This window comes from Procambarus clarkii, chromosome 56, assembly GCF_040958095.1.
Source record: "Procambarus clarkii isolate CNS0578487 chromosome 56, FALCON_Pclarkii_2.0, whole genome shotgun sequence".
NCBI classification, from domain to species: Eukaryota; Metazoa; Arthropoda; class Malacostraca; order Decapoda; family Cambaridae; genus Procambarus; species Procambarus clarkii.
Genome location: NC_091205.1, coordinates 33563631 through 33580293, shown reverse-complemented (window position 1 = coordinate 33580293; position 16663 = coordinate 33563631). Strand labels below are relative to the sequence as shown.

The following is a 16663-nucleotide window of genomic DNA, read 5'->3' as shown; positions in this document are numbered from 1 at the left end:
GCAAATATCAGTAAATTATAACTGAAGAGAAGCAAGCATCTCGTGGAAACAATGTAAGATGTCGACATTATGGAGGTCGTAAAAGAGTCACTTGAGTTGCGAGAGTCGTCGAGGGTAGACGTACGTCGATCTCCCCCTTTCCCGGGAGAAGAGAGAAGAAAGTACTGGGAAGAAAGAAGATTATATTTCTTGGTTAAGTGTTTGAGTTAAGGCTACTTGTACAAAGTGTGAAGAAACTGCCAAAGATGGTGTTAAACATTTCTTTGTGATTTTGAACGATATTAGGGGCTGCTTGAGGTCTATATGGTTGTTGTGACATGTGTGAACCCTATTGAGAGAAATCCTTTGAGTGGATGAAATTGAGCAGGTGTTTCTGTGTTAAACCTGCCGGCGACTTCGTATACTCAATTCGGGACTGTAAGAAGCATTTAGAAACAGTCCAAGAGGATTTGTGGACGACTTGGTTGGGTGCCATATTTGGGCGTCGTCAGGCGAGCGTCGTCGCATCATCCTTCCTGGCACTGCAGAAATTCAGACTTAACTGAATAGTAGGGTAGTAACCTACCGGGATAAGCCCGGCGCCAGTGGGAGGTTGGGTGATGAAGTTTAATGTTGTTAAATATATGTTATTTATATTTCATCAGGAGAACATGTTACTATGGTATGGTAATGGAATTACAGGTTTGTGTATATTGAAGTTCGTGGAGGAGCTTCGTGTCTAGGGAAGATTATGTGGAGTAGAACTTCAAGTGTGGAGTAGAGCTACATGTGTGTGGAGTGGAACTTCAGTGGTACAGTGAAACTTCAAGTGTAATGGAGTTACTCGTTTATTTGGTTGAGCCATGTAGAGGTGCTTCATACGCATTAAGAGGGACTTCCAGTAGCAGCAATTATTTTAGAGACTGTAGGAGTACCTACCTGATTTTTAGGACCATAAACAGATGTTCTTAGAGGTGGGCCTCAGGACGTAGAACAGAGAATTGTATGGACACCATGGAATTTTTTAGGAAGTGATTGAATACACGTGGCATGAATTACGCATTGTAAAGTGAGCAAATTATTATTTTCTTGTTGGCGATATTTTTGTATGCGAATTACATAGCCTCAATCAGTGAGGAGGCAGGAGGCTGCGGGCAAGAATTAAGCAGCAGCTCAGTGCAGTTTATTTGGTGAAGAACTGATATTTTATAAGTGTGTTGCTGGTTTGTAGGATCCTATGATACTGTACTGTTTTGTTATTTTATGTCTGTGTATTTTCATATAATAGATGTTTGTCTGTAGACAACTGGTTTTTGCTCTTGTCCTGATGAGGATTTCTAGGAAAAGAGAAAGAGAAACGGTTGCAGAGTTGGTTGACAGCGGACAGTAATATCATGAAAGGTATTCCTGACAAATAGGTCAGAATAGAGCCGTTTTCCCAATTTAAGGTGACGTTGAACCCCTCTCCTTATATAGGACGATTTCAGGATGATCCTCCAATATTCTCTTCAATGTTCATTAATGGTTGATTGACAACAGTAGTAGTTGCAGTGGTTAATCCTATATTATCAGGGAAGTGGTAGGAGTCTCTGTTCGTTAAAAGATTAAATTATGTAAGTTTAAAAACCCCTATCCCTGATAATAATAAATGAATTTAACTAAACTGGAGAGTGTTTGCTGGCATATCAGCCTCCTGTACAGTGATTAAATCATTGCACTTCTCTGCTCAAATTATCGCAAACTGAATTAATGATATTAACTAGTAGAATCCATATTTACAATAATATTTAACATAAATAGCCACAAAACATTTCAGATTTATTTAAAAAATATGTCTGGAAGCTAAATCAACTCCGTAGGACAATGGTTTTGTTATAATTATGTCAAAGTGACATAGTTGAACAGATATACAAGATTAAGACCGAGCACACCCAACCAGGACAAAATGATATCCTTCAAAAGGCTAGAAAAACAAATAATTCTCCTCCAGATGCATCAGGCGGCCTCCGAAGACGATTTAGAGCATCCTTAATTGCACGACACATTAATCATTAGCTCTGCTGATCTACCAGAAGAACTACAAGGTGAGATCTGCTGTGATGAAGCCCGTGAGCTAATTAATTCAAAGTTGAAAGTTAACGTTGATATCAAATCAGCCTTCAGCATAGAAAAAAAACAGTCCCCGTAGCACTAGGCGAATGCTCATTAAACTCACAAATCCAGCTGTGAAGTATGACCTCAACCAATCATCTGCACGTCAAAAATCCAACCTTTATGTCAATGAGTACCTTATCAGGCAGCATGGATTCCTTCTCCACAGGCTGCATCAACTTCCCAAACAACCCCCAAGTCTTATCCAGCCGTGCAACACTAGGATTGGAACGATCATTGTGAAGAGGGAAAAAACATGATAACGGTATGAAATACAGCGCCCCAACAACTAATGACCTTCTTTAATGTCAGCATTCTTCCAATGTCAATACTCGAAAAATCTCATGAGTGACTGAGCATTACCTAGCCTAACCTTGTCCAAGATGCTGGCTTGCACTCCATTGGTTAAATAATTATCTATCATCCGTGAAAGTTCGTAACATTAAAGTAAAGTCTCCATGTACTTACTTAAGCATCTTCTTCAGTATTTTAGCAAAAGCTAACTCGATTGTATTATTATATCTATTATCTATAAGTTTAATGACAATTGAATTAAGATTAATTATTTAATTAATTAAGATCATATTTTTATTAATATTATATTAATGATAGGATAACAGTTAAGCTAATTATAATTAATTATATTTTAGATTATATTATATTTAGGTTATATTATGTTAAGATTCTATTATATTAAGATTTAATTAATAAGTATTAATTAATTAAGATTATATTAATAAGTATTAATTAATTAAAATTATCTTTGTCATTTTTATTAATTCCATAATCATAATGAATATTAATTTTGTCAATCTATTGTAACGGGAAAGTGTTGGAGTGTAGATGTTCGGCAGTCCTCCAATGGCAGGTGTCAATGCCTTGTCACACTTACAAAAAAAAGATAGACTGCTTGCCTGTTTATCTGTCTGTGGTAAAGTAAGGGAAGACACGCAAAACACAAAGTATGAACAATGAAACTTTAATTAATATAGAAAATAAATTATAAACAAAGACAATCCCTTGGCAATGTACAGTGCAAAAGAACAAGTCAAAACAATATAACATAAATGAATAATAGGGATAAAGTTTACTCTACAAGAATAATAAAGTTAAAGGTGAAAAATAATTAGGTGCTGAGAATATGGCGCTAGTCTGTACGTGGGTGCGGGTACCCACACCCACATACAGACTAGCGAAGCAACTCATCGGCCTGCTGACTCCTTATGTCCCTTGCGCCTTCAGCCTGAAGTCGCCAAAGGAATTTGTTGACTTACTGCAGGGCACACGGGCCACAGGAATAAGAGCCTCGTTGGACGTAGAATCGCTGTTCACCAACGTACCAGTGGACGAGACAATCGGAATGATAGCCGACAGAGTGTATCGTGATCCAGCCTGTACTCCTCTTGACATACCAGAAAATATTCTGAGGAAACTACTCCAAGCTTGTACTAAAGAGGCACCCTTCTTGAGCCCGGATTGGCACATGTATAAGCAAGTAGATGGGGTCGCCATGGGTTCTCCCCTAGGTGTCCTGTTTGCAAACTTCTACATGGGTACCATCGAGCAAAAAGTCTTAGTCGACATGAACTTGAAACCGGCCATATACTGCAGGTATGTTGACAACATTTTTACACAGGTACCTGATGTCAGACATCTGCAGGAGCTGAAGGAGGCATTTGAGCGGAGTTCCGTGCTGCGTTTCACTTACGAGATGGAAAAGGATGGGAAGCTGCCCTTTCTAGATGTAACAGTCATGGAAAAGGGCGGAGGTTTCCACACTGCAGTCTACACTAAGGAAACGAACATAGGAATGTGCCTAAATGCCAAAAGCGACTGCCCAAACAGGTACAAGAAGAGTGTTGTTAACGCATATGTCGACCGTGCTCTCAGCCACAGCTCAGAATGGAAGCAAGTCGACGAAGAACTCTGTAGGGTAAGGCAGGTCCTAGTCAATAACGGCTTCTCCAATGGTTTCGTCGAAGACATCATAAGAAGGAAAGTGAAAAGCCATGCAACCTCTGAAGAGACAACTAACACAACACCTATACCCCCTATTAGACTATTTTACAGGAACTTCTTTTCCACAGCTCATAAAACGGAGGAAAGAGTCCTGAAAGATATTGTTAATAGAAACGTTATCCCTACAGACAAAAATCAGAGGATACAACTGACGATTTACTATAAAACCAGAAAAACGGCCAGCCTACTCATGAGAAACTCTCCAGACACAAAACAGAACGCTTTAAAAGAGACCAACGTCGTCTATGCCTTCAAATGCCCTCTTGGGGACTGTAAGCTCCAAAAAACCCAGTATATAGGCAAGACAACAACATCTCTTTGTAGGCGTTTAACGATGCATAAGCAACAGGGCTCCATTAAGGAACATATAATCTCTTCCCACAACCAAACCATCGCCAGAGAAATCCTAGTAAACAACACAGAAATCATCGATAGATACAGCGATAGCAGGCGGCTTGACGTTTGCGAGGCACTACACATCAAGAAGTCAACACCAGCAATCAACAGCCAATTAATGCACAACTATATTCTACCCACCTCAAGACTCCGCTCCAATATAGAAGCATCAAGAAATATGGACCAATAGGCTTTCTACAAACACTTCTATTCAATACCCATTGTTTCGTGTTCTGTCTTGTGTTGATGAAATTAATACCCTATTAATACCCTTGTTCTCTCTTGTGTTGATGAAATTAATACCCTATTAATACCACATTTTGTTCTGTCTTGTGTTAATGCCACATCACCCCTTCCACCTCACTCAAATGTAGATATAAAATCGGAGATACGTAAGTTCTATTCAGTTGTGTATTTGTGAACTAAAGTCTTTGAAAATGTAATAAGTTTTACGAAACGCGCTCGTGTCGCGTCAGACTAGAAATAGAAATGAATTTTGGAGAATTGATTTTTGATTTACCTCCAACAGTGAAGCGTAATGTACGAAAGATTGAGAAAATTCGTGTTAGAATTATTAATCTTACTTTTTCGGTCATATTTAATAATATATATATATTATATATATATATATATATATATATATATATATATATATATATATATATATATATATATATATATATATATATATATATATATATATATATGTCGTACCTAGTAGCCAGAACGCACTTCTCAGCCTACTATGCAAGGCCCGATTTGCCTAATAAGCCAAGTTTTCATGAATTAATTGTTTTTCGACTACCTAACCTACCTAACCTAGCCTAACCTAACTTTTTCGGCTACCTAACCAAACCTAACCTATAAAGATAGGTTAGGTTAGGTTAGGTAGGGTTGGTTAGGTTCGGTCATATATTTACGTTAATTTTAACTCCAATAAAAAAAAATTGACCTCATACATAATGAAATGGGTAGCTTTATCATTTCATAAGAAAAAAATTAGGAAAAATATATTAATTCAGGAAAACTTGGCTTATTAAGCAAATCGGGCCTTAAATAGTAGGCCAAAAAGTGAGTTCTGGCTACTAGGTACGACATATATATATATATATATATATATATATATATATATATATATATATATATATATATATATATATATATATATATATATATATATATATATATATATATATATACATATATATACATACATATATATATATATATATATATATATATATATATATATATATATATATATATATATATATATATATATATATGTCGTACCTAGTAGCCAGAACGCACTTCTCAGCCTACTATGCAAGGCCCGATTTGCCTAATAAGCCAAGTTTTCCTGAATTAATATATTTTCTCTAATTTTTTTCTTATGAAATGATAAAGCTACCCATTTCATTATGTATGAGGTAATTTTTTTTTATTAGAGTTAAAATTAACGTAGATATATGACCGAACCTAACCAACCCTACCTAACCTAACCTAACCCATCTTTATAGGTTAGGTTAGGTTAGGTAGCCGAAAAAGTTAGGTTAGGTTAGGTTAGGTAGGTTAGGTAGTCGAAAAACAAATAATTTATGAAAACTTGGCTTATTAGGCAAATTGGGCCTTGCATAGTAGGCATAGAAGTGAGTTCTGGCTACTAGGTACGACATATACATATATATACATATATATATATATGTATATATATGTATATATATATATACATATATATATATATACATATATATATATATATACATATATATATATATATATATATATATATATATATATATATATATATATATATATATATAGATATATATATATATATATATATATATATATACATATATATATACATATATATATACATATATATATATATATATATATATATATATATATATACATATATATATATATATATATATATATATATATATATATATATATATATATATATATATATATATATATATATATATATATATATAGCCAAGACTGAGCCAGCCAAGACTTGACCTATGTAGGTATGAATACTTGCTGAAGGCCCCGGGGGTGACAAGAAGAACCGTATCTCCTTCATTCCAACACTATGAACGTAGAAAGGTGCGTTGTCTGAGCTTTGTGTATGGCGAGGCAGGTACAGTGTATGGGTGAGGGTGAGGGGAGGGTCGCCGCCGTCTCAGTGCCGCCACCCACCAGCCCCCAGGGGGGGTACGGGGGGGAGGGGGTAGTGATGGGGAGGCTCTCGAGCTGCCTAGTGATGTTAGTGGAAAGTTAGTGCGTTCATAAGCAAATCGGTGAGTGTAGTGTTAAAAACAAAGTGCACTAGTGATTTCCCCGAGTGTTGATAGTGTGTAACAAGTGTGACGGCGGCCTCCCTCGCGTGCCCCCCCTCCACCACCCCCGCCCGCCATCTTCCCCCACCCCGCTACCTGCGCCCTACCCAGCCAGCTGCCCATCAACACACAGCCTACCCACACACGGTGCCCAGGCCATGCCCAACTCCCCCAGGAGGTAATGCTTGCCGTGTTACTCTCCACCTGGGAAGGAGAGGGTGCACTCAGGGGGCAGCCAGGCGTCATCACATCTAGGCATGGCACATGTCGCACCTGACACACAGCCTCTTTCCAGCCAAGAAGATGACCACCCAAGAGGAAACTGTCAAGTGTGTGACAGACGGTATCGTCTCAATTCAAATGGAACTGTCCGCTATCATTCTGCCAATTCAGGTGGTTGTCTAGGGTCTAGGCACCTGCCCCGGGGCAGTGACGATGGACAACCTACTGCAGGAGCGAGGAACAATACCTCCCTCAGCTTCATTTCAGCAGATAATCTGTTTGAAGCAGTCAAAGCGACGTCCACCAGGACCTTGCCCCACATCCCCAAGGCTGCCCGTCATCAAGCAGCAGCCAAACTCACCAGTCTGCTGACAAAGGTCAACAATGCTCCCAGAACCTCTGGATTGTGGCACAATCTCCTTCTATTTGGGAATGCATGCCTAGCATTACCGCCCAGGAGAGACAAGTCATTAGCAACCTCTGTAATCAGGGCTCTTAATGAATTCCCCAGAGCAGACAACCTGGTCCGCTTTCCCCCTCGTGCCAAGAACACCAGCCGCAGGACGACCAACAATAACTCATCTGAGAACCACAAAATAAGAGCACAGATCACCAAGAAAATAGAAGAGGGCAATACTACAGGTGCCATCAGAATCATGACCAGCGATGACACTATTGCCCCCAGGAACGCCTCGACAGCAGAGGATTTTCAAGACAAACACCCACCCAGAGCCCGCGACAGCAGCAGGGATCCGCAGGAAAACAATGCTGGCATAGAACCCTTGACTGTTCGAGAATCTGAGGTGTACAAAGCAGCCATGTCTTTCCCAACAGGTTCAGCAGGGAGCTTTACAGGCCTAAGACCCCAGCACATCAAACAAATGCTGAACCCGGTGCTTGGAGATGCTGCAAAGGACCTTCTAGTGGAACTTACCAGATTCTCCAACATATGTTTGGCTGGTGGCATCCCTGAGGACATCAGGCCTGTCTTTTATGGAGCAGCACTCTGTGCTCTAAAGAAGAAGGATAGGAGTATCAGGCCCATTGCCGTTGGCAACACCCTCCGACGCCTTGTAGCTAATGCTGCAGTGAGATCTATCAGCCGGGAAGCAGCCACCTTGCTGAAACCTCATCAGCTTTTGTTTGGGATTCCTCTAGGTTGTGAAGCTGCAGCACATGCACCGCGGGCTTACATTGCTGATCTCCCGGACCAGAAGGCACTAGTAAAGCTTGACTTCAAAAATGCCTTCAATCAAGTCAGACGAGACACTGTCCTCAGGGCTGTACACAACCATTTCCGTCCCCTTTACCCATTCATCCGATCGTGCTACAGTGGGAACTCTAAGCTTCTTTTTGGGGAGCATGAAATAAACTCTTGTGAAGGTGTCCAACAAGGTGACCCCTTAGCCACCCTCCTTTTCTGCCTAGCTATCAAAGAGGTCACTGATAGGCTGACAAGCGAGCTAAACATCTGGTACCTGGATGATGGTACTCTAGCTGGAACTCCGGAAACCATTTTGGAGGATATAAGGAAAATCCAGGAGCAGGGAGCAGCCTTAGGCCTCATTCTCAATGCATCCAAATGTGAAATAATCTCCCGCAACCCAGGCATCACTGGGCAAATACAAAATGTTCTTCCAGACATTCTCGTTGTCGAGCCACCGGACTGCACTCTCCTGGGTGCCCCCATTGGCCCACGAGCAATCGAGGAGGTCCTGGCTGCAAAAATCACTGACCTAAAGAGAATGCTGGACAGGATTGACAAGATTGTTGCCCATGATGCTCTCTTTCTCCTCACAAGATGCCTGTCTCTCCCTAAGTTGACCTACTTTCTGAGATGTTCTCCATCCTACAGCAGCCCTGTTACGGCCCTCTCGGGACGCAACGGGGTCCTTACTCTGATGTTGTTAGAGGAAGATATATGTATCCGTTCCCAAGCCAGTATTGGCTATCAAGAGATGAGATCCGTGACGCAAGTAACTTAAAAGGGAGTAGGGAAAGAAAGCTAAGAACTAAAGATTATACTTGTCACCATCACCAATTAAATATATAAAATCAAAAGGTGCACAGGGGGAGGGGTATTAACACTATACAAGGGGATTATACACAATATAGTCTTCTGCTGAAGACTCTGGTGCCACAACTCTCGGTGCCGAGTCCTTGGTGCTTCTTCGTGGCCACACAATGAAATATCCAAAGAAGTTGAGCCTACCCTGGCCACAGGTCAGCCAAAACACAGGTCCACTGGGGGCACCGTTGTGGAGGCCGTCAACCACACGTCCAGCTGGTCTGCTGGCAGGTACTGAGCCACCAAGGCTGGTACGGCCACTCCATGAACGATATAAGGGGTACGCCCTAGACAGGAGTCTCGTGTGATATCACAAATCACCCTCCTGTCCTCAATACCCCAGTGGATGATCGTCTCCAACAGTCGGTCCCGGGTAAATCCTCTTACTGCCACTCCACTGGCAGGCTAACACACCACAGTGTTCTTCCGGGGGGACGACTTCACAACAGCTGCAGCAACTTTCAAGGTATGGAGACTGGCTGCCTCGGGTAGACTGCCTCAACCTTCAACACAGCGGTCCCAGGTCGACTCTGTAAACAGACACGTCATCAATGACTGGGACACACTAAAACACCTTACTTACGGGCTCTGGCACAAACACCGGACGTATCCAGTCCATAGATGGCGCTGTCGTCGGAGCACCACCTCACCAGAGGTCAGTGGCGGCGGTGTAGAGTGCTGAACGGGACTGGAAACTGGCCCTCGTAGCTGATACACGGCATCCTCACCAGGTGTCGTCGGCGTTTGGCGGGGGGGGGGGGGGGGTTCGGGAGCCGACCCACAGATGGCGCGGTCGTTTACTACTCCGTGCTCGGACGCTGGATCCGGGTTCGTAACACCTCCCCACCAAAAGGAATTTGCTTTGGGGTTCTATAAGGGAAGACAAACCAAATTAGTATGAGGATTTAGATGCGAGATAATGCATCAGCTACCACGTTGTCCACCCCTTTGGACGTTCAATCTGGAGGGGGTATTACTGCAGATGGAGACTCCATCTGGTGAGCCTGAGGTTCTTTTGCCTAAACTGAGCCAGGAACTTTAGAGGATTATGGTCGGTCCGTACTAATATAGGATGACCATTGCTTGTTAGATACACCTCAAAGTGCTGGATGGAATTAATCAAGGCCAACGTTTCCTTTTCTATGACCGAGTAATTCAGCTGGCTGGGGGTGAACTTCTTAGAATGATAGGCCACCGGATGTTCCACCCCCTTCTCGTCCGTCTGGGATAAAACGGAGCCCAGGCCATAGTCAGAGGCGTCGACCGTCAGGATGAATCTATCCTCAAAGCTCGGGGACCTGAGGATTGGAGCAGAGATCAGAATTGCTTTGAGATTCTCGAATGCCTTCTGGCAATTCTCATTCCATATTAACTTTACCCCCTTCTTCAACAGATCGGTCAGGGGGGCGGCGATGGAGGAAAAATTAGGGACAAACTTACGATAAAACCCAGCCATACCAAGGAAACGCAAGATGTCCTTCCTGGTAGCTGGCGTAGGATACTGGACTATTGCCTCGATCTTGCTGGCCTTCGGCGCAATCCATCCTCCTCCAACCTTATGACCTAGGAAGATGACAGAGGTTCTGGCAAACTCCGATTTATGCAGGTTGACCACCAATCCTGACTGGAGCATGGCCTTGAAGAAATCCTCTATGTGACGCAGATGATCCTGCCAATCTACATCATATATTAATACATCATCGATGTAGACTAAGGTGTTTTCCACGTCACGCAACACAATACCCATCAGTCTCTGGAAAGTGGAGGCTGCGTTTTTCATCCCGAATGGCATCACCTGACATTCAAACAGCCCGTCGGGAGTCACAAATGCTGATATGGGTTTGGCTTTGTCCGTGAGGGGAACTTGCCAATAGCCTTTGAACAGGTCAAATTTTGTCAGGTACCGGGCTCTACCTATGGCATCCAGACATTCCTCTACTCTGGGGAGCGGGTAAGTATCTGCTACAGTGACCTTATTCACCTGGCGATAATCAATACAAAGACGGTATTTCTTACCAGGTTTGGGCACTAGTAGTATCGGGGATGACCATGGGCTCGAGCTCGGGGCTATCAGATGGTGTTTCAGCATGTAATCTACCTCCTTTTTCACCATCCGTTTCTTCAGTGGGTTGAGACGGTACGGGTGTTGCTTTATAGGTCGGACGCCTTCCTCCAGCTCGACATCATGCCTCAAGACAGATGTTAATCCTGGAACATCGTCGAAGATAGGCTTGTATTGCCGGATCATCTGCAGCAATGATGATTGATGTCCTTCGGCCACGTGTGTCAACTTTGCCTGCAAGTTTAACAGAATGTCTGAGTTAGTCAACACCACCTCTTCCTCCTCAAGGTCGTCATTAGTGGTCACTAAGGTTACGGGGAGTGTATCCCGCCCCTCGTATCTCTTGATCATATTAACATGAACCAGAGTTTCTTTCTTACGACGGTCTGGAGTACTCAGAAGGTAATTGAGGTTAGTAACCTTCTTTACAACCGGATAGGGACCTACGAATCTGGCGCTCAAACTTCCAGTTATTGTAGGAGTACATACCAAAACCAGATCGCCTACTTGGAACTCCCTTTGCTTGGTCCTCCTATCATACCTGTTCTTGATAGTTCTTTGTGTACTTTCTAAGGTCCTAGTAGCCATCTCCCAGGCTGAGAACAGCCGTCCTTTATTTGTAGACAACCAGTCCACAATATCCTCGTTGGTTTCTGCGTCCAGCCAAGGGTCTCGTGCCACCTCTAAGGGACCTCTTACTGAGTGACCAAAGATCATCTCGAATGGGGAGATTCCTATGGATTCATTGGGTACTGATCTTACCGCAAATAGGAGGTAGGGCAGTTCTTCAACCCACTTACTCTGCCTGTCGTAGCAAAACTTCCGAAGCATGCCCTTCAACGTCTGGTGAAAACGTTCCAAAGCTCCCTGAGACTCGGGATGGTAGGCACTAGAGGTTACCTGTCGGATTCCCAGGTCGGCGATCTGTTGGCGAAACAAACGGGACATGAAATTAGATCCCTGGTCCGTCTGAATGGTCTTGGGAAGACCGTATCGTGAGATGAACCAGAGCAGTTGTTTCACCAAAACCCTAGCTGTGATGGTCTTAAGGGGGATCGCTTCTGGGTATCTACTAACCCGATCTAGTATTGTTACCAAATACTGTACTCCTGAGGTAGCAGGTGGAAGAGGGCCTACTATATCCAAGATGAGGTGTTCGAAGGGCTCACCTATTGATGGAATGGGGTATAAAGGGGCTTTGGGGACAGGCTGGTTTGCTTTCCCGGCCACCTGACAGGCGTGGCAGGTCTTGCAGAAACGACGTACGTCCTCCTTCATATGCGGCCAGTAGAAGCCCTTGGCTAGGCGTTGGAAAGTCTTAGAGATCCCACCATGTCCAGCAAATCTATTAGCATGGGCTGTTTCTAACAGCTTAGATCTGAACACGGCTGGGACGACTATCTGATCACCTACCGCACTTGACTGGGGGTATTTCGGAGGATGCCGGCGACACAGTACACCACTTGACCACACATATAGATCCCCTCCTTTCGCAGGAGAGTCTACGGTGTCGGCCAACTTCCGTACCTGAGGGTCCTTCGTCTGTTCCTCTATCAGATGGGCTCGAGTCCAGTGTTCAGGAACCGGCATCTGGACGGGCGGAACTGGTGTATGGCTACTTGTAACCTGCGGGATAGGAGGAGAGTCAAACAAAGTGTTTAGATCTAGTGGTGCATGGAGGCGCGCCTGAGACCTGGTTTGCACTGCTGGGTTGGGACTGGTCTCTTCACGTCCTGGATTATCCATTACCAGGGGACAGTTGGGTAATAATCCTAGGGCTAAGTCATTGGCTAATATTACGTCAATCCCCTCTATGGGAAGACTATCCACCACGGCCAACCGACACTCACCTTTGAAGTGCTGAGAGTCTAGATGCACTTGTACCAATGGGGCAACGTACAAGGTGGAAGGGAATCCACCCAGGATTACCTTCTGCATCTCATCAGCCGATATACCTTCGGGTAATGATGTTGCCAGAATCAGAGACTGGGCCGCTCCACTGTCTCTAAGTATTACCACAGGCGTACTTGAAAGGCCACTGGTTACATATCCTTGGGAGGTATATGGGGCGAACAATCCTTTCCTCTTCTCTAGGGTGGATGTCGGTGGTACTATACTGTTCATCAGCATGACTTCCCTACGGGGATTAGTACCTGTACTGCCACGACACCTTGCAGCAATATGTCCTCTCTTGCCGCAGGTCCAACACAATACATCCCTTTTAGGACCAATCTTCCGAGGACTATCTGAGGTTGGCCTGGCGACACTTCGAGGGGCAGATCTATCTTCAGGTTTATGTTTGGCTGGATATCTTGAATAGGTCTTCGGGACGTACCTAGCAGATGGCCTATGAGTCAGGATATACTCTTCAGCCATGGTGGCTGCCGCACTCAAGGTCTCTACCTGCTGTTCCTCTAGGTAAGTCTTCAGATCTCCAGACAAACAATCCTTGAAGTCTTCGAGCAGAATCAGCTGCTCGAGGTCTTCCTTGGTCTCCACCTTCCGAGAGGCACACCATTCTTGGAAAAGTCGCTCCTTGATCGTGGCGAACTCGGTGAAAGTGTGCTCTGAGGTCTTCTTCAGGTTTCTGAACTTTTGCCTATATGCCTCAGGTACCAATTGGTACGCCATGAGCACCACTTTCTTCACCATATCGTAATCGCCGGAGTCGTCAAGGGATAACGTAGAGTAGGCGATTTGGGCCTTCCCAGTCAAGACTGACTGTATCATGATGGCCCAATTCTCCCTTGGCCACTCCAAAGAGGCAGCGACTTTCTCGAAGGCTGCGAAGAACTTCGAAAATTCTCTCTCGTTGAATTTGGGGACCATCTTGATATTCCTTACCGGATCGAAACCGCTTGCTCCAGTTTGTCTCTGTCCAGCACCTAATCGTAATACTTCTAGTTCATGTTGTCTCTGTCTTTCTTTCTCTTCTCTTTCTCGTTCTTCTCTCTCTCTTTCTCGTTCTTCTCTCTCTCGTTTCTCTTCTCTTTCTCGTTCTTCTCTCTCTCTTTCTCGTTCTTCTCTCTCTCGTTTCTCTTCTCTTTCTCGTTCTTCTCTCTCTCGTTTCTCTTCTCTTTCTCGTTCTTCTCTCTCTCTTTCTCGTTCTTCTCTCTCTCTTTCTCGTTCTTCTCTTCTTTCTTCTCTTTCTAATTCTAAACGCCTCATCGCCAATTCTTTTTCTTTCATCTCCATTTCTTTATCTTGTCTCTCTCGTTCCATTTCTAATTTCTTCCATTCTATTTCACGATTGATCTCTAGGGCACGCATTTTGACTGTTAGGAAGCTGATATTAAGCTCACCTGCATCACTATCAACGTCGCTGCCCTTATCTTCCTTTTCCGTGGAAGCTATCTCCTCACCTTCCCTTGTACTAGGAGTCTCGCCTTCCTGTTTCTCTTCTGCCTTCAGGTGCCGGTGAACCTTGGACAAGATCTCCACACGGGAATCACTGGCACGGATCTTGATCTCCAGGTAGGCGCTCACTAGTACAAGCTCTGGTTTGCTCAGATATTTTAATCTGGCAAGACAGTCCACTCTGTTCAGAAAAGCCTGAACATCGTCCAGATCATCGATGGTAGCTTTGTCTGCCATTGTCACAGATGGAACACTTAGCACTTAACACACTGCTTACACGTTAGCACTTAACACACCGAGCACTGTTCTACGCCAATATTGCACTTTATCGCACCAAACACTGCACTTGCCAATATTGCACGTAATCACTTCGGGCACCGCACTACCCAATATTGCACTGAATCCAAGCGAACACTTCGCTCTACAATATTGCACTGAATCACTGAGCACCGCACTAGTCAATATTGCACTTAATCGCTTAATCACAGCGAGCACCGCACTGCACAATATCGCACTTAGTCACTCTGAGCACCGCACAGGACGTATAACGTCACAATCATCACACACAGGGGGAATTATTTACAGGGATTACGCCACTTCACCACCCCTGTCAAACATACTTAACAAGGGGACGGATCCCGCTGGGGATGCCAATTATGTTACGGCCCTCTCGGGACGCAACGGGGTCCTTACTCTGATGTTGTTAGAGGAAGATATATGTGTCCGTTCCCAAGCCAGTATTGGCTATCAAGAGATGAGATCCGTGACGCAAGTAACTTAAAAGGGAGTAGGGAAAGAAAGCTAAGAACTTAAGATTATACTTGTCACCATCACCAATTAAATATATAAAATCAAAAGGTGCACAGGGGGAGGGGTATTAACACTATACAAGGGGATTATACACAATATAGTCTTCTGCTGAAGACTCTGGTGCCACAACTCTCGGTGCCGAGTCCTTGGTGCTTCTTCGTGGCCACACAATGAAATATCCAAAGAAGTTGAGCCTACCCTGGCCACAGGTCAGCCAAAACACAGGTCCACTGGGGGCACCGTTGTGGAGGCCGTCAACCACACGTCCAGCTGGTCTGCTGGCAGGTACTGAGCCACCAAGGCTGGTACGGCCACTCCACGAACGATATAAGGGGTACGCCCTAGACAGGAGTCTCGTGTGATATCACAAATCACCCTCCTGTCCTCAATACCCCAGTGGATGATCGTCTCCAACAGTCGGTCCCGGGTAAATCCTCTTACTGCCACTCCACTGGCAGGCTAACACACCACAGTGTTCTTCCGGGGGGACGACTTCACAACAGCTGCAGCAACTTTCAAGGTATGGAGACTGGCTGCCTCGGGTAGACTGCCTCAACCTTCAACACAGCGGTCCCAGGTCGACTCTGTAAACAGACACGTCATCAATGACTGGGACACACTAAAACACCTTACTTACGGGCTCTGGCACAAACACCGGACGTATCCAGTCCATAGATGGCGCTGTCGTCGGAGCACCACCTCACCAGAGGTCAGTGGCGGCGGTGTAGAGTGCTGAACGGGACTGGAAACTGGCCCTCGTAGCTGATACACGGCATCCTCACCAGGTGTCGTCGGCGTTTGGCGGGGGGGGTTTCGGGAGCCGACCCACAGATGGCGCGGTCGTTTACTACTCCGTGCTCGGACACTGGATCCGGGTTCGTAACAAGCCCTAAGTTAAATGTGTATGATACCCTACTGAGGTCCATGCTGGTGAAAGTCCTGAACCTACCATTGCACGACTCTCAGTGGGAGCAAGCAACCCGTCCTGTAAGACTCGGCGGCCTTGGTGTCCGCACAGCCTCCCAAATTGCTCTACCAGTCTTCCTTTCCTCCTCCCATGCATCGCACGACCTCGTCAGAGATATTTTACCTGCAACCCTGAGAGATTCAGCAGGAATACACGATCCTGCTATCACTGAATGTTCATATCAGTGGGATGTTCTTGCAGCCCAGCAAGCATTATAGAGCCAACAAAACAACACAAACAGTCTGGCTGGGACCACCCTCTAGTGGAAAAAGTAGCTGATG

General features: G+C 44.4%; 1 protein-coding gene across 1 annotated transcript; it reads right to left on the bottom strand.

Moving 5' to 3' along the window:
- Positions 1-10159: 10159 nt before the first annotated feature.
- LOC138353259 (uncharacterized) lies at positions 10160-13624 on the bottom strand. Its single transcript, XM_069306151.1, has one exon. It carries the CDS (start codon positions 13622-13624, stop codon positions 10160-10162), a length of 3465 nt encoding a protein of 1154 aa, XP_069162252.1.
- Between the last annotated feature and the right edge of the window lie 3039 nt (positions 13625-16663).